The sequence below is a fragment of the Vicugna pacos genome, chromosome 9 (assembly GCF_048564905.1).
Source record: "Vicugna pacos chromosome 9, VicPac4, whole genome shotgun sequence".
Lineage (NCBI taxonomy): Eukaryota > Metazoa > Chordata > Mammalia > Artiodactyla > Camelidae > Vicugna > Vicugna pacos.
The window spans coordinates 41,549,330-41,573,200 of NC_132995.1; the positions used below are offsets into that span (position 1 = coordinate 41,549,330).

Sequence of the window (23,871 nt, forward strand, 5' to 3'; positions counted from 1 at the left end):
TGGAAATATCTTTGACAGTTTCTCCCCCATTCCCCAGTAAGATGCCTTTTCGCCATAACATTTTCAAACTGATGTTACTCTTCTCATCAGAATGCCCCAAAGATCAGTAGTGGAACTGTCCAAGATTGATGACTTGAAGGACATTCAGCCCCAGAGAAATGAGTGGTTTTGTTTTGCCAGAACATTGAGTAAGGTTGGACATCAAGACTACATAGCACCTCTGTGTCATGGCTGAGAAGACAAGCTCATGACCTTCGAAGGTGTTTCCCTAAGAGTTTGGAGGTATCTAGGCAATTCTAACCTAAAGGCTGGAATGAGTTCTCAGCCGAGTATCCGTCAGTTCTTACAAGTCTATTTAAAAAGCTTTCTTTTTGCGACATCTCTAGTACTCTAGGGACTTGACCCTTCTTGCCCAAGTTTTATCGTGGCACCAGTTCAGGGTCTGAGGCCAGACTTGGCAGGATGGTCTTTAGAGAGGAGCTTTGAGCACAGGCCACAGACTTCTGGTTTCACTGGCTCTTTGTGTCTAGTGCAGATACACAGAGCTCTGATTTTTTTGTTGTTGTTTGTTTTAATATTTCTCTAGAAGCAGTCTTGCGTTACTAACTCTTTCCCAACAATATTCTAGGAATTGTATGTTTGGACTCAGTGCTGAAAGCTGTCAATTTAAATTGGTACCTCTTCATCAGGTATGTTGACTTTGTGATTCAGAATCTCTATGGGAGAAACTGAGTCCAAAGCAGTCAGATGACTTTAAGGTCCCAGTTGGGTGTGGAAGTATGAGCTGTGTTTAGTTCTTGTTTTCCAGCCTTAAGATCTGAAATGCTGCCCCATGTGCTCATCAGTGCTCACCAACTCGCCCCTGAAAGAGTCTGATGCAAGCCCTTTCTTGCCTCCATGTCTTGGTCGAGATTTGTGGCCTTGTGGAGCTAGGCTGCAGGAACAGGAATCAGCTTACTTCGCTAGCTGTGAGAAGGCAGGGTAGAAGGGGAATGAGTGATGGTGAGACCTGGGGTTTTGGATCAGTTTCATTTGGAAACCAGTGATACAAGCTAGTGGTGCCAGGAAGCATCTGGGAGGAAGTTGTAATGATCTGCCCCAGGGCTTACTGTTTACCAGCCTCTCTTTGACTCATGGCTTGCAGAGAAAGCTGCTCATGTTTCTACAGGTGCCTCAGCAAGTTTCCCTGGGCAGATCAGCTTGTCTGTGAGTTCTTCATCCTCTGTCTTTCCCAGTAAATCATGGAAGCATCCCTATGAAACAGTCCTTTCCAAATGCAGACTGAGTCAGGTCCCTATTACACTCTTTGGTCCTGTGTATCTCCTTCTCCCTTTGGAGCTTCAGCCTGCAGGAAAAGCACATGGCTGTAGTTAACCCTGTACCCACTTTGAGAGATGGTTTCTCTACAGTGTAGACAGAGGCCTGGACTTGGAGTTAGAAACCTAGGTCAATTGTGAGTAAGCTAAATGTACATTTTATTGAAGACTTACTCTGGGCCAGGTGCAGACATCATCCCATTTAATCCTCCCAAGTAATCTTATGACATAAGAATTATTATTTCCATTTTCCAGATGAGAATACAGCCTCCTTATATTCACACAACATGGATTTGAATCCAAATCTTTTGGACTCCCAATCCCATGTTCTTCATCACTTACCTGCCTCTGCCTTTAGGATTTGAAATCTGGTCATGCTACTTCCTAGCTGTGGGCCTCGTATACTTTGCTTTCCTCTCTGAAGCTGCTTCCTGAGGCACTTCAGCCCTAGGGCAGCCTCTTGTTTCCTGAGTTGTTAGAATAGGGGAGTTAATATCTACCTTGCAGGCTATTTTTTGAGGCATTGGGTAGGAAAACACTTAGCTGGGTGTCTCAGGCAGAGTGGGTCTTTGAAGCTTGTTTCTACCTGCCTGACTCATGCTCCTTGATTGTATTCTGCATCTAAATGAATGTGGGTGAGAACTGATGGGGCCGGGCCCTCTGGTGCAGCCGGAACATGCAGCCTGAGTGAGAGGCACGTACACATGGAGTACACGACTGTTGACTTCTTGATTGTTGGCACTGTCCCCTCGAAGAATAGAAGGATGGCCCAGATAACTGTGCTACAAATGTTTGAAACCGTGTAACAGTGGAAATGTGCCAGGAAACAGGGTAATGAAATGTGTTGTACATTCCTAGGGGGAAGATTTTGCAGACAGCAGGAAGAGGGTTTCTGGGTTCCTGGCAGTTTTTAGAGTTTGGGGGATTAAGGATCTGAGTAATAGGGAAGTCAATCCATTAGCCTCCTGCTGGGTAACTTGGTAGGAGAGGGTTCATTGAGAGCCTCTCATTAAGGGAAATAGCTGACAGGCTTATCTGCTAGCTGAAGTTCTTCCTTTAGGAAAAAGGCTGTTTTAAGAATAGGAAAGGTGACTTATTTTTTTTTAATCAGTGTTTGAATAGCAAATGCATTCATCTGGGTCACCATTCAGAAGGGTACATGGTGATAAATCTCATTCCTCTTCTTTGGCTCCAGGCTTCTCCACCTATAAGCCCAGTTTTGTGGGTCACTTTCCGGCAGTAGGCTACATAGACTACATTGCTCCATATCTTTTTTTTTTAATTAACAATATGTCTCGGACATATTTCCATATCAATTCATACGAGCTTCCTTATCTTTTACAGCTTTTTAATGGCTATATAGTGTTCTTTTGCATAGATGGTATAACACAAAGTTAATCTCCTGTTGATGGACATTTAGGTTGTCTGGATTTTTGCTATTACAATCAATCCTTATTGATCAGTTTGGTAGATAGCTGAGGAAAGGTGATTTTGGACAGGAGGCAGTATCCTAGAACTAAAAGGTAATTGAAAATAGACATTTTTGTTTCCCTAATATCTAGAATATGCATCCCTAATATTCAGAAGAATGTTGGGCATATAGGAAACCCTCCACTGGTTCTTAAATAAATGCTGTGTTGGAGAGCTTGACTTTAGAAAATGACCAAACCCGGATTCTTGTTCTTATTCCACTCACAAGCTGTATGATGTTGGGTAAGCCATCTCACCTCTGAACCCCCATTTCCTCATGTTGTATAATAGTCTGTATAATATAAGTTTCTGCAGTTTACACATTTGTGATTTGCAGCTTTACCTTATTTGATATTCAGGATGACTCTGTGAAGTCTAACTTCCATCTTCCACATGAGAAAACCTAAATTCCTAATAAGTTAATTCAAATCTGGCACCAACATATTGATGTTTCCAGCTAACAGAGCTTTGAGGGACCTTTGCATGCTTCCTTCACACAACTTGAAGCAACGCGAGATCATTTTGTGAGTTTAGGTATTCCCTTTAAGCTTTTCTTATTCTTACTACATTGAGGAGAAAGTGTGTTTGGTCCCACTACTCTTTAATAGCTCTCTCCATTCAAACCAAGGGAAGGCAGACCACAGGCTCAAAGCTTCAGCAAACAATTGATTGTGGGGCCCAGAGAATTCAATTCAAGTGCCTTACCCAGAATCACCCAGCAAGTTAAGGCCAGTACCTGCACAAAAATGGTGTCCCCGTCTCCATTAATAGTATTAACAGCAGACCCGGCCATAATGCGTCCTGTTTGTCAGTCCTTTACGTTTATTTTCCTTGAATACTCACAATTACCTGTAAAAGAGGTACTGTTATTACCCCCAAGTCTAGTACTTTTCTCCAAATATCACACTACCTCACTGGGCTTCTAAAACTCTATTTTTGCTATTTCAGTAGATAGAGAAGGACAACAGGTAATGGGAGGTGGGAAGGAGAAGAGAAAACAAATTCAGGTTTATCAGAAAGATAGCAAAACCATGGTCGTTGAAAAAATGACTCAGTCTGTGGACAGGTCTGGGTACCACTTCTGGCTCCTCCGTTTCCTAGCTATGTAACTTTCGTGAATTCGTTTAACCTCTCATTTTCCCAGTTTAGAAACTGTGGGTTAAAATCTACTTCACAGGGTGCCTGGTGAAGATTAAATAAGAGAGTATACAAATGTTAGCTGTTAATAACAGTAATTCATTGTGGGAGGGATTCCTGACTGTTGACATTGATGCTTATTGTATTGATTGCTAGGGCTACTGTAACAAAGCAACACGGACTGGCGGGCTCCAACAACACAAATGTATTTTCTCACAATTCTGGAGGCTAGAAGTCCCAGGTCAAGGTGTCAGCAGGCTTGGTTTCTTTTGAGGCCTCTCTCCTTAGCTTGTGAATGGCTGTCTTCTCCATGTGTCTGTAGTCTTCTCTCTCTAACTGTCCAGATTTCCTTCTGTTCTTATAAGGACACTAGTCATCCTGGATTAATGACCACATTTTAGTTCAATCACCTCTTTAAAGGCCCTTTCTCCAAATACAGTCACATTCTGAGGTATTGGGGGTTAGGACTTCAACATATGAGTTTGTGCGGGAGACACAATTCATGTTAAGACATTCATTTTAGACCTACAGAGAAATAGAGAAAATAAGTTACTAGTAACCTCAGTCATTGGGAAGCTTCATTTCCTTCCAGTCTTTTTTTTCTATGATTGTTAAATATACTATATATGCATTTCTACATTCTCCTTGTTTTGTTTTACTTCATAGCATAAGAACTTCTCTAGATAATTTTAAAACTCTACTAATAAATATCATTTTGCATAGCTGAATTAAAAAAATCCATGGAGTGAGTGCCCCACAGATTATTTAACTTCTGCCCTATATTAAGTTGATTTAAACTTTGCCACATATCATTCCTGGTCCTTGTAAGCCCTAAGGCAAAGCAAGATTCCTCAGAAGGTGAGACCACCAAGCTGTCTGCTTGATAAAGGGCAGGATCACCCTGGGAATCTGCCTGCCTCTGGGACCCTTTGGAGCTGACTCAGGCCTAGCTCCCTCTTTCCGCCCCTCCCACTGGCTGACCATGTTGTCACAACCTCACTGACTCCTCAGTGAGGTTGTCGTCAAGGAGGCAGGGCTGGTTTCCAAGCGATCTTCTCTTTCTCACGGACACATTCCAGCCTGCCTCTGTGTGTGAGCTCTGGGGCTCTGGGGAGCGGAAGGCATTCTGTGTGCTTTAAGCCCCCTTGTCTTCCTACCCCTTCCATTCACTAACCACTCTGCCCCAAAGATGGCCAATGTCTTAGGTTCTTTCACCCATGTTAGTTTTACCTGGTTTTGAACTTCTTATGGAATCAGATGTGTCCTCTCTTGTATCTGGCTTCTGTTACTCAGCCAGGATTCAGAAGTTTATAAGATTCATTCATGTTGTCGTATGTCCTTGTGGTTGATTCATTTCATTACATGAATATACCACAGTATTATTTCTACCTTGATGGACACTTGAGCTGTTGCCATTTTTAGTGCTGCTTTGAATATTTTAATACTTGTCTTTCAGTAAATGTATCTTTTGGGGGGGGGGTCTGTACCTCAAAGTGAAATTGCTGAGTCTTGAGTAAATACTGCCCAACAGTTTTCCAAAATGACTGTCACATTTTACACCCCCACATCAGATTTCTACTTTTTTTTTTGAGGTAAAATATGTATAATATCAAATTGACCATCTTAACCATTTTAAAGTAAACCAGGAGCATTATATACATGCACAGTGTTGTGCAACCATCACCATAGTCCATCTCCAGAATTTTTTCATCATCCCAAACAAAAACTATGTATCCATTAAACAATCACAACCATCCCCTCTCTCTCTAGCCTTTGGTAACCTCTATTCTACTTTCTACATCAATTAATCTGACTCTTCTAGGTACCTCAGATAAGTGGAATCATGCAGTATTTGTCCTTTTGTGACCGACTTATTTTACTCAGCATAATGTTTTCAGGGTTCATCTATGTTGTAGCATGTGTGAGAATTTTTTTACTTTTATAGGCTAAATAATATTCCATTGTATGTATAGACCACATTGTGTTTATCTGTTCATCTCTTGATGGACACTTGGGTTGTCTCCACTTTTTGGCTATTGTGAATGATGATGATATAAAAATTTGTATGGTGAGTATCTGAGTATCTGTTTGAGTTCCTACTTTCAGTTCTTTCCAGTATACACCTGAAAGTAGAATTACTGAATCATATAGTAACTTAATGTTTGCCTTTTGAAGAACCACCAAACTTTTTCACAGTGGCTGCACATTTCACATTCCCAGTGCAGGAGGGTTCCAATGTCTTCACATTGTGCCAACACTTGTTATTTACCTTTTTTTTTTTTTTGCTACCCTAGTAGGTATGAAGTGGTATCTCACTGTGATTTTGATTTGACTGATGATACTGAGCATTTTTCATATGCTTATTGGCCATTTGTATACTGTCTTTGAAGAAATATCTTTTTAACTCCTTTGCCTTTTTATTTTATTTTTTTAAATTGGGTTGTTTTTTGTTGTTCTTGAGTTTTAGGAATTTGTTATATGGTCTGGATATTATTTGGAATTCTACTTTTTTATGTTATATTCTTATATACTGTTTGAATACTTCATCATATTCACATTACTTTTGTAGCTAAAAATACCCTCATCTCTTATCCTTTTTTATTTTAGGGATTTAAAAAAATAATTGTCATCATCATCTGAAACTAAAGGAAATTTTTCAGAAAAGGACAGTTGAGAGACCTCACCCGGACCTTTCTTTCCATGGCACAGGACTGCCCCTATGGTCCTTGTTGTGCTGCAGCCTAGAAATGCTGGTGTCTGGGCCGGCATTAAGGGAACCCCTGGGCCAGAGCATGGTGCTTTGTAGCCCCTGGCAGGTTCCCTGATTCCATGCTTTGGCCACAAGGAAGGGCGGGTAGCAACACTGATTTTGACTACTTTCTAGTGTGTGCCTTTGAGTCAGGCTGACCTGGCTTCTGAACCTCAGTTTTCTCATCTTTTATAAGGGGCTAATGCCTATGTTGGTAGCATAGTCGTAAAGATGAAATGGGCCCAGTCTCTGGCTTAAGGGGTGGTAGTTATTAACTCAGAGTGCCTGTTTAAAGGGCAGTCAAGCAGGGAGGATTCAGAAGGAGTGTGACAAACTGAAACAACCAGAGGTCATCTAGAATGATCTGTGTGGGTGACAGGGTAGCAGGATGCATATTGCATGTAGGTAGACTCAGAGCCGTCGGAAATGCTTAATATCTTCTGCCTCCAGCTGTGACCTTGGGTCAGCTCTGTGTCTCATGAGGCTCCCTGGGGCTTATGTCACTGAATGTCTATGGTCTTGGTTCTTTGGTCCACAAACCAAGGAGTAGTCCTCCCTATCAACAGCAAACTTGGAAGCCCCATCTGAAACTCATATTTGAACACACTGCTGGTCAGAGGAAGTTAGCCAAGTTTGGAACAATCCTTGTTCCAGTCAGGGGGCTGCTGTCAGGTCTTGGTTCCCAGGGGGTAGCTTCCAGAAACCCCGTCCTTCCTAATGCTCTTTTTTCCCCTTCCCCACAGTAGTTTTCATGGACTGCCCTGGGCAAGAGTCAGCCCTGCTTAGCACTGATGACTTCAGTGTTCTGAACGACGAAACAGTCCAGGTAAAACGCTTTGTCCCCCTGCAGGACAGAAGAGAGACATTCTCCATGCATGCCTCGCTTGCTGTTGGCCAGGAGTCCGAGGTTGCTGTGGCCTTGTGAGCCACATTAGCCCTTCAGAGGAGGCAGTGTTAGCCCTCAGTTGCCCCCATAGCTGTGGGCGTGGGCACCCATCTAAGCAGAGTAGTGGTTGCAGCTGCCCAGGAGAGGGCACCAGACTCAGGCCAGGGGGCAGAGAGCTGCCTTGTGAGTAATGGTCCTGTGCCCTTCCTCCCGTGAATTCCCTGTCCCACCTCCCATTCCATCTTTCCCATATTACCCCAGTAAACCCTAAATGAAGGTGACCCCTACATAGGACTGCTAATCCTATGAGCCTCTGGGAAGACAGACCTCAGGCTCTTGGCCACATTTCTTTGTTTCTTTTAATTTAATTTTTTAAATAGCTCAAAAATTTTAAATATTAAAAAGTTCTTCAATGAGTAAACCCCCCTTATTTCTCCCCATCTGTCTAATGCCCTCTCCACCCCTCCCAGAGAAGACACAGGTAACCCTATTACCAGCTTCTTTTCTCCTAGAGTTTATTTATATATTTGCTCTATATTTATATTAAATATATTTTTATATATTATATATAGCTATAAAATAACCTTTTCCCTCCTCTCTATGCAAAAGCTAACATATTATTCACTTGTCTGCACCTTCTTTTTTGTACTTAAAAATATATCAGTACACTGCCTATCCCCTTCTCACAGATAATCACTGTTACTAGTTTCTTCTGCATTCCCCAGACTTTGTGTATAAGCAAATGTGAATGTAATATGCCTTTCCTACCCTTTTACACAAAAGATGAAACAGTACCTGCACACATTAAGCACTATGTAAGTGTTGGTTAAATAAAATACTAAACTACATTAAGCTGTCCTGTACTTTATTCTTTTTGTTTTAAGTATGTAACAAAGAGTTTTCCATGTCAGCTCATAGAGAGGGTCCTCAGTCCTCATTTTTCAAGCTACATACTAATTCCACTAGGTGGATGTGTTACAGTGTATTTAATTAGGCCTTCTCCACAAGTGAACACTTAGATTATTTCCAAGTTTTCTTTTGCAACAAGCCCGTCTAGACCTCCCTCCTCACCCTGAACTCCTATGCATGAGAACGTGTTGGATGTGTTCCAGTTGTTTGCATATCTGGGTTAAGGGGTCTTCTCTCCTTGTAGGAAAGGAAAGCATTGAAGATCTCCTCATCCAAACGCATCTTACGAAGACGCAAGAGAGAATGGGTGGTCCCACCAATATCTGTCCCTGAGAATGGCAAGGGTCCCTTCCCCCAGAAGCTGAATCAGGTATGACTGTGCCTTCTTCCTGGGAGTCATTGATGACTGCAGGGACCCCATCCAAAGCCCTGAAGATGAGGTTTCTTGCTGCTGCCCTGGCGTCCGCAGGGGAAAGCCTCTACGATAGCAGTTTCTGATCAGGCAGTGCCTCTGCACCCCTCCCCACAGAGGGTTCTTTGCTATGACCGTGAGATGTTTGTCACTTAGTCAGCTGCCGTTTTCTTTTGCCTCCAGCTTAAATCTAATAAGGACAGAGGCACCAAGATTTTCTACAGCATCACAGGACCTGGGGCAGACAGCCCCCCTGAGGGTGTCTTCACCATAGAGAAGGAGACAGGCTGGTTGTTGTTGAATAAGCCACTGGACCGGGAGAAGATTGCCAAGTATGAGGCAAGTAACCTTTAGCATCCAACGAGTAGTGGGACCCCAGGCCTGGTGGAGAAGGCAGCACCAGGCTGACCCCAGACCTGTGTACCCACAGCTCTTTGGCCATGCTGTATCAGAGAACGGTGCCTCTGTGGAAGAGCCCATGAACATCTCCATCATTGTAACAGACCAGAACGACCACAAGCCCAAGTTCACCCAGGATGTTTTCAGAGGAAGTGTCTTGGAAGGGGTACTACCTGGTAAGAGAACTAGGGAGGGACAGCTATAGAGGTCTGCTGGGCCCAGGTCTGGCCTTGGATCAATCTCTGGAATGATCTGGATGGCAGCCCAGACCCTTAAAGGCTGGAAGAACCCTTCACACCTGATTTCCTGGTCTGTGCATCAGATCACTTGGGATCTCCTTAAAAATCCATCCCCAAATCCCTGAATAAGAATGATTCTGAAATAGAGCTCTGGAATCTGTATATTTGAAAAATTTCCAGACACTTAGGAGGATCAGCCAGGTGTGGGAATCACTAGCTTTGGAGCTGTAAAGACCTAAATTTGAATCTGGATATTGCCTCTTTACCTACTGTGACCCTGGGCAAGGTCCTGACCTCTGAGCCTCAGTCTTCACATCTGAAAATAGGATTAACATCAACATTAATGAACTGTGACGATTAGAAATAACACATGCCTATTGCTGAGTGATAAGAAGCACCTGACAGGAGATTCTTCGGGGAAATGGCAGCTGCAAGGAGGGCAGCACAGGCTGGGAGGTGTTCGAACGTGGTTACAGAGAGTGGAAATGCATTGTCAGGCTAGGGAAGAGGGTGCGAGGGGCTGCAAAAAACCAGAGAACTAGGTACATGTTAATGACCTCGAAGACAGGTGCTGCTGGTGAGGGTTCCTCCTTTTTCTCCTTCTGTGAGTTGTAGAGAATTACAGAGAAGTGTGAATTGGTTAGGCTGCTGATATCAGACATTTCCAGAAGAAAAAACAGTACCTTCAACAAGATGGAGCCTTGTTCTGGCTTGTATTCAGGAAGCCCAGAGGCAGTCAATTCAGGCTGTGGTGCTTTAAAGTGTGGGAGACCTAGGTTCCTTCTATCTCGTTGCTCTGCTGTTTTGGCTTTGTTCCCAAGATTACTTCATGGTTGCTGCTGAAGCTCCAACCATTACATCTGGAAGGAGGGGAGGGGTGGGGAGGATAAGCCCTTTACTCAGAAAAACACTTCCCCCAAAGCTGTATCTCCCACTCAGCAGAACTCAGTCTGATGGCCACAGCCAGCTGCAAGAAGAGATGGGGAACAGTGTTGGTTCCTGGTGGGCCTGTGCCCAGCCTAGAATGATTATGAGTATTGTGTTTCTAAGAAACAAGGGGAGAATGGGAAATGGGCACCAACTAGCAATCTCTGCCACAAATGGAAGATGGGGCCAAGCTGATGAGCAAGGTGGAGCCCCTCAGAGTTCCCGAAGTGAGTGAGGCTGGGATCAGAGCAGGAGGGAAAGGTGCTCGCTCCTCAGCGCTTCTCCCCCTCCACCCCAGGCACTTCCGTGATGCAGGTGACAGCCACGGATGAGGATGATGCCATCACCACCTACAACGGGGTGGTTGCGTACTCCATCCATGGCCAAGAGCCAAAAGACCCTCATGACCTCATGTTCACGGTCCACCGGAGCACGGGTACCATCAGCGTCATCTCCAGTGGCCTGGACCGGGAGGTAAGGGGCCCTTCAGGAAGGTGCTGCCCACCCGCTGGCCTAGGCCAGGGCCTGACACCTAGAGCAGCAGTGCCTGTCCCTGCCCTGCAGAGCCCAAGACAGAGCAGTGGGGACCCTAGTCATCTGGGAGTGGCTGCTGCTCTGTTCCATGTTGATGTCCCACAGCACCATGGGCCGCTGGCATGTTGCCATATGATCTCATTAAGGCTGAGGAGGCAGCTATAAAATGCAGACGTTTGATATTTTCTGTAGGTTTTCTCATTTCCTCTCAGAATGGCTCACTTAGCATGCACATTGTCCAGATTTGTCCCTCGTGTGCCACAAAGTAGAATTAGCTCTGTGGATATTAGAGTTGCCTCCTATTTCCTAATTAATACCTTTGCCCAAATCCCCTCTTAAAGCTCCCATTCTGCATCCGCCCAGGGTCAGGAGGCAATGCACAGGCTCCACCTCACGACAGGCCCCAGAGAATCATTTAGATCTGAGGTTCCCTCCCCCTCCACCCTATGCTTCTGGTCTTTCCTGTGGTGGGCGAGCAGTGGGTTGGAAGTCAAGAGAACACTGAGAGGGAGAAACATTCCCCTCCCTTCCACATGGACCCAAGGCTGTGGGGCCCCTCAGACTAAACTCAGTGGACTTCTGCTCTCCCTTTCTCTCCAGAGAGTCCCTGAGTACACACTGACCATTCAGGCTACAGACATGGATGGGGACGGCTCCAGCACCACGGCAGTGGCCATGGTGGAAATCCTTGATGCCAATGACAATGCTCCCATATTTGATCCCCAGAAGGTAATGCCCCTTCCTTCCTTCTTCCCTCAACAGATGATGAAGGACTAAGGTTTTCCTTCCTGATGTAACTCCAGAACCAGCCTAGAACTGCTTCAAATCCCAGTCCCAGCACTTACTAGCTATGTGACCTTAGGTGAACTACCTGACCTCTGAGCCCCATTTCCTAACCTGTGAAAAGGAGACAATGATAATACTTGCTTGATTGTTCTGAGTTTTAAATGAAATAATCCATGTATAGTTCTTAACACCATCCCCAGTATATAAGTGCTCAACATGAAAATCTCTGTTGATGTGAAAGCTTCTAATTTGCCTCACACCTATACCTGCCCACCTTCCCCTAGTGAATGCATTATACTCCACATGACAGTCAAGATGATACCCACCCCCTTCCATCTTTAGGTAACTCTGGCTGATCAGTTACTTAGGCCTGATTACAAATTTGTTCTGAACAGCTGAGTTCTCCCTCTTTGCCACCTGTTCCAGAATTTCCAGAAAAGTTCCTGGTCAGTGCCCCAGAGCAACCAGGCACCTAGTCCTTCTTGCTGCCTTCCTTATGCCTTTCTTTTTTTTAAAATATTTATTTATTGTATTATTTTATTTGTTTATTTATTGTCAGGGATGGGCAGAGGATTAGGTTTATTTATTTTTCGAGGTGGTACTGGAAATTGAACCCAGGACCTTGTGCATGCTAAGCATGTACTCTACCACTTGAGCTATACCCTCCCCACTTCCCTACACCTTTCTGATCTCAGCTAGACATACGTGGCTACTCATGGCCAGGGCTTGGGAACCCAAATGAGTGCGATTCCTGGAGCATCAGATCCCTGGGTGTAGGGAGTATAGGCCCAAGATTGCTGTGGTCTGTCCCAGCAGGCGTGAGGCTGACTCTCAGGATGTTCTGCATCTGTGCATGCCCTGAAACCCTGGGTTGCACAGTCCTGGAAAGGGTGAGTGGTGTGGAGCTCCCCTGGAGCTTGATGGAGGATTCATAACTAATAAAGAGTGGAACTGTCTCTCAGGGTGGTCAGTCTCTCTGCTCTGACTATGCTGTGCTTCCACGCTGACAGTACGAAGCCCATGTGCCTGAGAATGCAGTGGGTCATGAGGTGCAGAGGCTGACAGTGACCGATCTGGATGCTCCCAACTCCCCGGCATGGCGTGCCACCTACCACATTGTGGAAGGTGACAACGGAGACCATTTTACCATCACCACCCACCCCGAGAGCAACCAGGGTATCCTGACAACCAAGAAGGTGAGTCAGTTTTGGCTTTACACAAGGGCCACACCTGGGGTGGTCAGGTCTAGGACGAGGAGATACCACCAGTCTTGGGACACATATCTTGGACCACTCACCAGGGAGTATACCAGACCAGTGGTTTCCAACATTTTCCCATCCTTCTTGTGTTGGGAATTTCTTTGTTCAAACTAAATTTTACCCAGGGACCCAATTCATAAAACAGATAAGATTCACTGATCTAATTGAGGCATATCACTGGGACTCCTCCTCCCAGGTCCCAGTGTCCAGTGGCTTCTCCCAGTCTGTCTCACACACGGGGTCTCTGTTTATTAGAATCCTTGCTAATTTTGCATTCAATCCATAATTCATGTCTAGGTGTTTGGATAGTAAAATGTTTTAAATTGCTTAGTAGTTAGGTATACCCTTGCCTTTCAAAAGGTCTTTGAATAAAATTGATGCTTCAAGAAGATGGGCCTAATCTTTCTTTGATTTATTTTACCTCCTGGTTTATTTTGAAGAATGGCCTAGTTTGAGAAGCAGGACTTTATATAGTACTTTAAAAACCATCCCCTCCTTGCAACAAAAACTTTGTAATGCCCCTTTCACGTTGTGAAATGAATTTCATTTATAATATAACTTCTCTAACTTACATAAGTTCTAGAAAAATAGAATGCACCAATTGTAAAATACAGGAGAATTTTACAGGAAAAGTTACTGATAATAAAATATTTCCATATGTAAACCTTTGGGTACAACTACACTAAAAACGTAATGAAGTGGTCAGCTTCTTGCATCTCTTCGCAGAGTTGTCCAAAGGTAGTGGATACCGTATGTTGCTCTGGCAACTCATACCACAGGTGGTACTGATGTCTTTCCAGAACAGGAAGTAAACAACTTTGGGAAAGGCCTAAACAAATCTAATTACGAGCTCCCCTCAGAAGCTGCATTCCTAGAACATTCAATGTATATTAAAACCACACCAGAAACTTGCTTTGTATGTAAAACACGTTCTAGACTATAACTGCACAACTTCACAGCCATGAATACATAAATGTTCAAGAGGATTCTGGCAAGTCATGTGGAATATGGGGCAGTTCTTTGTGTCCCAGCCTCCCCAGCCTGTAAATGCCTGTGGCATACCCAGTCGTTACAGCAACCAGAACTACCTTAACCAAGCTTCTCGAGCACCCTCTGAGGGCGTCATGACCCCATCGAGAACCAGCTCTAGGGCTTACTAGTTTAGTTGCTTTTGGGGTGGTCTGAGAGGCCCCACTGGATGTCTGCTCGGGAAATGCAGGAGGCTCTATGGAATCGGGAAAGGGGAGCACTGTTGCTGGTGGGGGCCTCCAGTCCCTCACTGTGGACCCTTCTGACATCTCAGTACTGCATGGGGTCTCTTCACAAAATGGCGGCTCACATCCCCCTTCTTCTTCTCTCCCAGGGCTTGGATTTTGAGGCCAAAAACCAGCACACCCTATATGTCGAAGTGACCAACGAGGCTCCCTTTGCGGTGAAGCTCCCAACTTCCACTGCCACCATAGTGGTCCAGGTGGAGGATGTGAATGAGGCACCTGTGTTTGTCCCACCCTCCAAAGTCATTGAGGTCCAGGAGGGCATCTCCATTGGGGAGTCTGTCTGCACCTACACTGCCCGGGACCCTGACAAGGGGAGTCAGAAGATCAGGTATGCAGGATCTGGGCTCAAATTCAGCCTAATGCACAGGTTATTGGATGGGTTATTACAACCAGCGTTTGTTCTAATTACCATAAAGACTGTTGAGTATTTTGAACATCACCCTGGCACAGGGCCTTCCCTTCCTACCCTCTGAAGTTCAGGGGGCAGGTGTTCCCACTCCCTCTCATGTGTCCCTCCTGGGCCCCCTACCGGGCCCCCCACCGGCTGCTCAGGCTTTCATTTAGGGGTGAAGTCCATTTTCCACGTGATTCCCACTTAGGAGCCCTGGGTCCCATGGCACCACCTACCTGTTAGCATGAGGAGACTTTGAATGACAACATCAGAACTCTAGGTATTCTGGGTGTGATTTTTCTCAACTTTTCTGCTCTAGCTACCACATCCTGAGAGACCCGGCAGGGTGGCTAGCGATGGACCCAGACAGTGGGCAGGTAACTGCCATGGGGGTCTTGGACCGTGAAGATGAGCAGTTTGTGAGGAACAATATCTACGAAGTCATGGTCTTGGCCACAGACGATGGTGAGAGTTTCCTCCCAGCCCCTCCGTGTGGGCCCAAGCAGCACATCCCCTCCACAGGCAGAGTATGGTGTGGGGAAGGGGTGTCAGCAATCCTATCTGGAAGGTCAAAGGGGTCTCTCAGGAGTCTTTTAAAGACTGGTCGTAGAGTTGGATGGCCATGGTTCCAGTTTACCTAAGACGCAGGAGTAAGGAGACGTCCTGAAGATTTCTTTCAGCCTAAGTTTGTGGTTCACTGAACCCTGAACTGGCCTGCTGGTTTCCCCTTATGGTTGATTGAGAGGGGCTGCCTGGCAAGTGCCATGATTGATTAGTGATGTCACACCAGGACAGGATTGGGGGTTATGATGTAATCGCCATATCCGCTTGACACATGCTGAGCCAAGGCCTGGAGGCAGGCAAGAAGTTACTGCAGGGCTGTGAACTGAAACTTACTGAAGCTGATCAGCAAACACTGCATCAGCCCTGAGGTGGCCAATAGGGTTCTCTTTGTGATAGATTGACAGTGGCTGTCTGGATGAAGTGGCCACAACTGTGCTATAATCAGTGATGTCTGCTGTGAACACAAAATGAGAATGATGGCATGATTGCCATGTCACTGGTTTGATCTATAATGAAGCCAGGGCATAGAGGCTCTTGAAAGGTGACAGCTGGGCAGTAAAGAGGACTCTCCTTGAGGACTGGGTAGGTCCTAGGGGAGCTTAACATTGATTCATCAAAACAACCAAGGGTGGATGCTGAAAAGGGGTCATGTGTGTGATTATGAACAGGGAGCCCTCCCACCACTGGCACAGGGACCCTCCTGCTAACACTGATGGACGTCAACGACCATGGCCCAGTCCCTGAGCCCCGTCAGATCATCATCTGCAACCAGAGCCCTGTGCCCCAAGTGCTGAACATCACAGACAAGGACCTGTCCCCTCACACCTCCCCTTTCCAGGCCCAGCTCACACACGACTCGGACATCTACTGGACGGCAGAGATCAACGAGAAAGGTAACTGAGTGGTGGTGGCAGGCCCCATACCAGGACCCGTCACGCTTTCCTGCCCCAGCATCTTGTGGGTCACCCAGTTAACAGTCTCCTCAAGAACATCAATCAAATGCTGCTTATTAACTTAGTATAAGCCTTTGGGATTCCACAGGAGCCCTTAAAGCTATGCTAGCCTAACCACCTTCCTGTAGAGTTGGAAAACTGAGGCCTGGAGAAAGAGGGGGCATGACTCAGTATCACACAGTAAGAGTCAGACTCCAGCACAGTGATAATAGCTAACATGCATGAGTGTGCTTGCTTTGTGCTGGACGCCACTTCAGACACTTGATAGATTAGGGTATTTAATCCTCACAACAACCCTGTGAAAAAGGTACTCTTATCACACACATACATGTATGGGCACCCATTTTGCAGATGAGGAAACCAGGGCTTACAGACGCTTAAATATCTTGCCAGGGCATTATGGCTAGAAAATGATGGCACTAGGGTTGGAATGCAGGCAGTCTGATTTACCAAGATGCTCTGCTGCCTGCCACTTACTGAACCATGGAGATATGTAAGATGCTTTTTCTACTTTTCCTTATTTAAGATTTCTACCACCCGATATGGTCAGTATTTTTAGCCCTGTTTACAGATGAGAACGAGGCTCAGAGAGGTTAGATAGTGTGCCCAGGGGCACAGTGTGGGTAAGTGGTGGAGCAGAAGTTGAAGCCGAGTTCCCTGGGCTCTGCACCCTGGCTCCCATCCACCTCCACATCCTTTGTCTTCCCCATCCCCCTGGAGCTTCTCAGTCTTCAGGGGTTTTTTTAATTGTCACAGGACTGAAGAGGGGTCTTAACCAGCATCAAGGTGAGGACCCAGGTGTGTGAGAAAGGCAGATCCAGCCCGAAGTGACAGTAAGGCCCCTGGAGAAACACTGGTCACTCTGGTTTAAAATGTCTCTCCCTCCCTGTTGGGACCACAATCCCCCAGGAGGGAAATGGGGAACTAGAACATCCAAGGTCTGCCCCAAAGTAACCAAATGTCCAGTCTCTGTTACTGCTGAGCCCTGCCCAGAAGAGTTTCGGGAGATCTGCTTCGGACATGCACATTGTCTCATTTTTATGATTCCAGTGATTTGGGTATGTGTGTCCAGCATCTTTCCTTGGGGGAGCCCAAGTTGGTCTCCTGTCACCCCCTTGTGGCCTAGAAGCCATCTCTTCCCTCCCTGACTGTAGAGCGTAGGCTCTGGAGCCAGAATGCCTTGGTTTCAAACCCAACTGGGCAAGTCACTAAACCTCACTCTTCCTCAGTTTCCCCACCTATAGAATGGGGCCAGTAATTGTACCTATTCCATACAGTCACTGTGAAGATTAAATGAGTACATGAAAGGCATCTTGTCTGGTATATCAGTGCTCAGTAGATGCGCTATTTCCCAAACAATCACAGGTCTGGCTCTGCCAAGTGTGAGTATTATGCCCAGAGCCCAGTGGTACCAACACCTGATAATAGCGTTGACACCTGGTTCTTGGTTTTAAGAACCAGGTTCTTGTTGTTGTTCTGTCCGACCATGTCCTGTTGTCAGAGAAATTAATCCAGACTCTACCCCTGTGTGAACTCAGGCTGATTACTTGACCTCCCTAAGCTTCAATGTCTGCATTTGCAAAATGAAGATAACAGAACCTTCCTCTTATAGTTGAGGTGAAGATCAGAGTTGAGCTTGGCACATAGGGAGTATCAATTCAGTCACCACTGCCAACAGCACCACCATCACCATCGTCAGCTGAGAAGTCAGCCCTCCAGCATGGGAACAGGGTGGTAGGAGGGATATTTTGGTGAAATACATTGGCTTCTTCATGTGGTAGACCAAACAGCTCGCAGAGCTGTCTCTGCCCGCCATTACTGAATGGGAACGTGGTGCATTTTCCCATCTGGCTTTTTTACTAAGAACGCCTAGTGAGTGTGCAGGGCCTTTGAACTAAGAATGGATGGAAGTCAGTGCTGAAACAGGCCAGCAAGCCTGAGGGTGAGTGGGCTAGAAACATGGCATTGTTTTTGATTGCCGCAGTGTTAGGAGGGGACACTACTGGCATTTAGAGGCTCTGTAATGCTTTGAGGGCCAGTTGGCACAGTGCCTGTTGCAGCCTCATTGCTGGCATCTCTGAACAGTGCAGTCACTAATGCTGTGATAACACAGGTTAGCACTCTTTCTGATCTGCTTAGCAACGTCAGTTATATCACCAAGTCCTGTGAATTTGGATTTGGTAATAAATGATGCTTACAGAGGGAGGAGGTATAGCTCAGCGGTAGAATATGTGCTTAGCATGTGTGAGGTCCTGGGTTCAATCTCCAGTACCTCCATTAAAAAAAATTAATGTTCACACAGCAGTATCAGGGTTTCAGATAATAAAATTCTATTATATGATTGATGTATAAACATACTTAATATCTCAAGAGCAAAAAGCTGCAATAATAAAAGATAGTAAAATTTCAAATAGGAAAACAGCCATTTAATGTAAACATTAAATGATTGGGTTAGCTATCTCTTAGGAAGAACAATGTGTTGTGGTTTGATTGATTGATTTTGAGGCAAAGGACAGTCTAGCAACAAATAGTGCTGAAAATTACTGGCCCTGCATACCATGACTTTTTAAAAACTTCGTATTTTAAAAATATTGTGATTATTGATTTTTTAATAATTAAAGTGATAATTTCTTCTTCTATCCAAATAATCCTTTCTGCAGTGGTGAATTTGGCTTTGGCTGAATATCAGTTTTCAACACTTGGCATAAATGTGCTTTGGGGATATTGCTCCCTCTTGCACAGATGCAGAGGCTGCCTTCCCACACCTCCATCATGGCGTGTTCAGTTCCCACCATTTGTGGTCTCTCAAGGTGAATAATTATCTGTCCACTCCAGGAGACACAGTGGCCTTGTCCCTGAAGAAGTTCCTGAAGCAAGACACATATGATGTGCACCTTTCTCTGTCTGACCACGGCAATAAGGAACAGCTGACGGTGATCAGCGCCACTGTGTGTGACTGCCACGGCCACGTGGAGACCTGCCCCAAACCCTGGAAGGGGGGCTTCCTCCTCCCCATCCTGGGTGCTGTCCTGGCTCTGCTGCGTGAGTACCAACGCCTGCCCCCATCCTCAGGGTTCAGGTTAGAAGACCTGATTCCACCCTGAACTTTGAGGAATGACATTGCCCATCTGTTCCTTATACTCAATTCCAGGAGTGTCATTCAGTCCATAGATGTTTGGGAGCTTCTGAAGGTGCCAGGCTTTGGGGACACAGTGGTGAGCAAACTGGGCCTGCCGTCATATCATCTAGAGACGAGATCGGCGGCTCTGTAGTTGTGGTCTCCAGACCAACAGCATTAGCATTACCAGGAATTTGTTAGAAAGGCCAGTTCTCTAGTCCACTCTTGACCGACTGATTCAGAAACTTAGGGGTAAGACCAGGTAATCTGTGTTTTAGCAAGCCTTTGGAGGATTCTGATGCACGTTAGAGCTTGAGAGCCACTGGTCTAGTGAGCAGAAAAGTTTTGTTAAAAACTAACTTCTTTGCTCTAAAGGTAGAATCTATCACATTTGCTTTTTCCACTCTGAATTGTCCTTACACAGAAAACACACATTCAATGAGTTATAAATACAACAAGAGCAAGCTTTAAGTAATCATCATAGCATGTACCAAGCACTGTGTTAGGCTCTGGGGGTGCAACACTTAACAAACCAGACCAGTCCCTGCCGCCTTGAAGCTTACTTTCCCGAGCAGACAGCAAACAACAAATAATCTGGTAGGGAAATAGGTGTTGCTATGGAGAAAAAGAAAGTGGGGGCAAGAGGTCTGCCATGTTAAGGAGGATTGGCAAGAGCAGCCTTGCTGAGAAGGGGATGTTGGAGTAAAGACCTGAAAGAGCTGAGGAAGTGATCTAGGAAACAGCAAGTGCAAAGACCCTGAGGCAGCTCTGTGCTGTGTGTGGAAACAGCAATGGCTGGGCTGGAACAAGCAAGAGGGAAAAGAGTTGGAAATGAGGTCAGAGAGGTGACGGGTAGTGGAGCATCGTGTTAGACCTGGTGGGCTAGAGTAAGGACTGTGGGTGAAATGGGAAGTCACAGAAGGTTTGGAGCAGAGGATTCGTGAGATCTGACTTGAATTTTATAGGACATCTACTGAACAGACTGTACGGGGGGCTTTCCTAGGTGCCAGGGAGCCATTGAAGTGTGTTAAGCTCTGGCTACTGAGTGGAGGGGTCTAAAATTAGATGATTTGGGGGTCCTGGCCAGCCATATGGTTGTTGGGGGTGAATATTCATACTCCCCAACTCTTGCAGTCCTCCTGCTGGTGCTCCTGTTTTTGGTGAGAAAGAAGCGGAAGATCAAGGAGCCCCTTCTGCTCCCAGAAGACGACACCCGTGACAATGTCTTCTACTATGGCGAAGAAGGGGGTGGCGAGGAGGACCAGGTGGGACACTGGGAGGTCTAGGGGTCAGGAGGTAGATGCCCCCAGGGCTACTGGCAGGGATGGTTGGGTCAACCAACTAACCATGTTAGCTATGCTGACCAGACCCTGGCCTGAAGCATCAGTCTTCTGAGAGGTTCTCTTGTCCATTGCTCTAGTCTCTTTGTCCCCAGCCAGTGTGACCTGGAGACCACTCTTAATTTGGGAGGAGGGGGTGTGGAAACTAGGGATTTCAGAAATCTGACGTGATCTATCTTCTAAGACCTACCCATGAACCAGGACATCCAAATGTACGGAAGTGGGGTGAAATGTTGATGGAAGGGAGTAGGAGGGCCCTACTCAATCCTACACCCTCCTTCACTTTCATAAAGGACTATGACATCACCCAACTCCACCGGGGTCTGGAGGCCCGGCCTGAGGTGGTTCTCCGCAACGATGTGGCTCCAACCTTCATCCCTACACCCTTGTACCGTCCACGTCCAGCCAACCCAGATGAAATCGGCAACTTCATCATCGAGGTGAGGTGTGGGGGACCAGCCTAGGGCAGCCCTTTGTTCAAGCACTAGCCACACAAGAGAAAGCATGGGCTTTGAGTCTTGGCTCTGGGTTCAAATCCTGACTCAACCAGCTGTGTGGACTTCTGGGCTTCTGTTTCCTCCATAAAACCCTAAGTTTCAGAGTGGTTAAGAATAGGTCAGGAATTATTTATTCAAATATTGTGGTTATTAGGAGTAAACTCTGGAGCCAGAATACCTCGGTTTGAATTTTTAAAGATCTCAAGTGATTCCACTGTGGAGCAAAGTTGGGAACCTCTTTTATAGGTTGCTTTAAGGATTGGGTAAACAGTGCTTGCACAGTAGAATCTTCTGGGAAACTTTAAAAACTCCTGATGCCTCCAGCTCACCCCCATGGTTGTGATTTAATTGACCTGGATATGGCCAGGGCTTTGAAATTTTTTAAAGATTCCCAGGTAATTTAAATTTGAGAACCAATGGCCTGGCACCTAACCTATATTAGGGAATGATAACTGTTGTTGCTAATAGCTAAGGGTCTCCAGTAGTCTCAGTTCTGGTCACATGTTTGATTTATCTGAGGAACTTTGAAAAAATGTCAGTTCCTCGGACAACTCAGACATTGTTTCTTTTTTTTTTTTTCTTTAGGCTTTGATATTTTTTTAGCTCCTGAAAGAAATCAAATAGACAGCTAGGGTTGTGAGATCCACAACGTAGGTACATAGGATATAGGATATGAGCCTAATGCAGCCTGGTACTTCAACAGCAATCAGTAAAAGGGGGTTTTCAAAAGAGGGAGGGAGGGAGAGAGAGTGGGTAGATTTGGGGAGTGCAAGGAAGCAACAGTGGGCTCAGGGCTCGATGGGTGGTCAGGACACCTCACTTTGGCTTGAACCCTTATTACCCTTCTTGCTTTCTAAAAATAGCCTGTGGTGAGACTCTGTTCTTTAACCTGAGCATATTTGAGAGTCCTGTGCAAAAACAAAAGCATCTTGGGAAAGCTGTTCAGGGCAACCGTGCCTTGGAGCCAAACACCAGGAGATTTTCTTTCCACTTAGATAAAGACAGTTTCCAGAATGTCTATGTCAGATGGCTTACGAATACTGCCTCATTTAATATCTACATCAACCCTGCAGTGTAGGAATCCTATTGTTTTCTTTATTGTACAAATAAGGAAATAGTGTTCCACTGTATGCCAGGTACTATTCTAATAAGTGCTTTTATATTTACATAGATTCATTTATTCTTCTGAAACTATGTGAAGTCTCCTCATTTTGGAGACGAGGGGAAAAAGGCATCAAGAGGTTAAGAGGCTTGCCCAAGTTTACACACAAGTGTGTGACGTCTGAGTGGTGACAAGCTGATTGTAGGGTCCCCACCCTGAACCGCTGGCCAGTCGCACCGAGCACTAGCTGTAGGCTGGGCCCCGTGCTAAGGATTTGTGTGCATTATTTCATTTTCAACCTCCAAATCCATAAGGGAGGAGGGAAATGGCTTCGCAATGAGGACATACAGCCTCAGCCAGGTGAACTAACTGGCCTGAGCTCTCGTGGCTGCCCCATGTCTGATCCCGCAGCTCGAACCACCTGCTCTCTGTCTGTCCTGCTCTCTCTGTCTGGCAGAACCTGAAAGCGGCCAACACGGACCCCACGGCCCCGCCCTACGACTCCCTGTTGGTGTTCGACTACGAGGGCAGTGGCTCCGATGCTGCCTCCCTGAGCTCCCTCACCTCCTCGGCCTCTGACCAGGACCAGGACTACGACTATCTGAACGAGTGGGGCAGCCGCTTCAAGAAGCTGGCAGACATGTACGGTGGGGGCCAGGACGACTAGACCCCCCTGCCAGCATGGCCAGGGACTAAGCGCCAGGCTGCAGCTGCACCTCCAAGGGATCTCAGTCCCCACCTCAGCCAAGGACTGGAGCTCGTTGAGAAGTGGCCTTAGCAATGTGGAGGGAAGAGGCCTCACCTCTGACATTGAAGGGGCAGGTTTCTACATCTTTCAGAATGGAGGGATGTGAGCAGTTTGATTTCAGCAATGAAAACCTCCTAGCCTAGGCCAGGGTTGCCGAATTTCCAGAGTCTGTCCCTGCCATAAAACACTCAGCTCTGTGTCCTGGGCCTGGACTGACTCTGACGCCCCCATGACAACATTCTCTCTAGAATGGACCCTTCTCCTTACAAAGAGGCCTCTTATTGCAATCTGAATTTTTTTTTTTTGATGCTATTTTCAAAAAGAGGCGGGTCCTCACCCGTCCCCTGGAGTCCTCCAGAGGCTCAGGCCAGAGCTGCCTGGCTCACGTGCCCTCACACATTTCTCTCTCATCCCCGAGCCCCAAGGCCTCCTGTTTGAATGGATTACTGCGTTTTTATACTGAGCGCGTCTAGGTTGTGCTTTTTTATTTTCCCTATCGAGTGTTGTAGACAAAGGGTGACAACGATCCTGTAAATGTACTAGAACTTTTTTATTAAAGGAACTTTTCCCAGAGGTGCCAGGGGAGTGAACTCTTTTTTTTTTTAGCAACTTTATTGACGTATAATTCACATACCATACCATTCACCCATTTAAAGTGTACAATTCAGCAGCTTCTAGAATTTTCAGAGTTGTGCAGGGCAGAGAAAGTGCTTCTAGCCCTGCGGGCTTCACCCCAGCTTCCTCCTGATGGTTGGTAGAGGAAGCTCAGGATTTGTTTACAGGCCCTTCTCCCTACAGATTCAGAGTTGCTGTCTCTGTGTGAGAACCAATTACTTCCTTACCTGGGCTGAGCCCCAC

At 46.0% G+C, this 23,871-nt stretch overlaps 1 protein-coding gene across 1 annotated transcript in view; it reads left to right on the forward strand.

Moving 5' to 3' along the window:
- CDH3 (cadherin 3) overlaps positions 1-23,586 on the forward strand; it is a 36,759-nt gene extending 13,173 nt beyond the window's left edge. Inside the window, exons 3-16 of the mRNA XM_015238701.3 lie at positions 7,416-7,498; positions 8,712-8,837; positions 9,063-9,218; positions 9,310-9,454; positions 10,743-10,918; positions 11,579-11,707; positions 12,775-12,960; positions 14,387-14,628; positions 15,011-15,156; positions 15,924-16,148; positions 19,044-19,250; positions 20,461-20,591; positions 20,960-21,106; positions 22,723-23,586. Of these exons, the coding sequence (XP_015094187.1) occupies positions 7,416-7,498; positions 8,712-8,837; positions 9,063-9,218; positions 9,310-9,454; positions 10,743-10,918; positions 11,579-11,707; positions 12,775-12,960; positions 14,387-14,628; positions 15,011-15,156; positions 15,924-16,148; positions 19,044-19,250; positions 20,461-20,591; positions 20,960-21,106; positions 22,723-22,932 (2,309 nt within the window). The 3' untranslated portion in view covers positions 22,933-23,586. The remainder of the gene's footprint in view (positions 1-7,415; positions 7,499-8,711; positions 8,838-9,062; positions 9,219-9,309; positions 9,455-10,742; positions 10,919-11,578; positions 11,708-12,774; positions 12,961-14,386; positions 14,629-15,010; positions 15,157-15,923; positions 16,149-19,043; positions 19,251-20,460; positions 20,592-20,959; positions 21,107-22,722) is intronic.
- Positions 23,587-23,871: the final 285 nt, after the last annotated feature.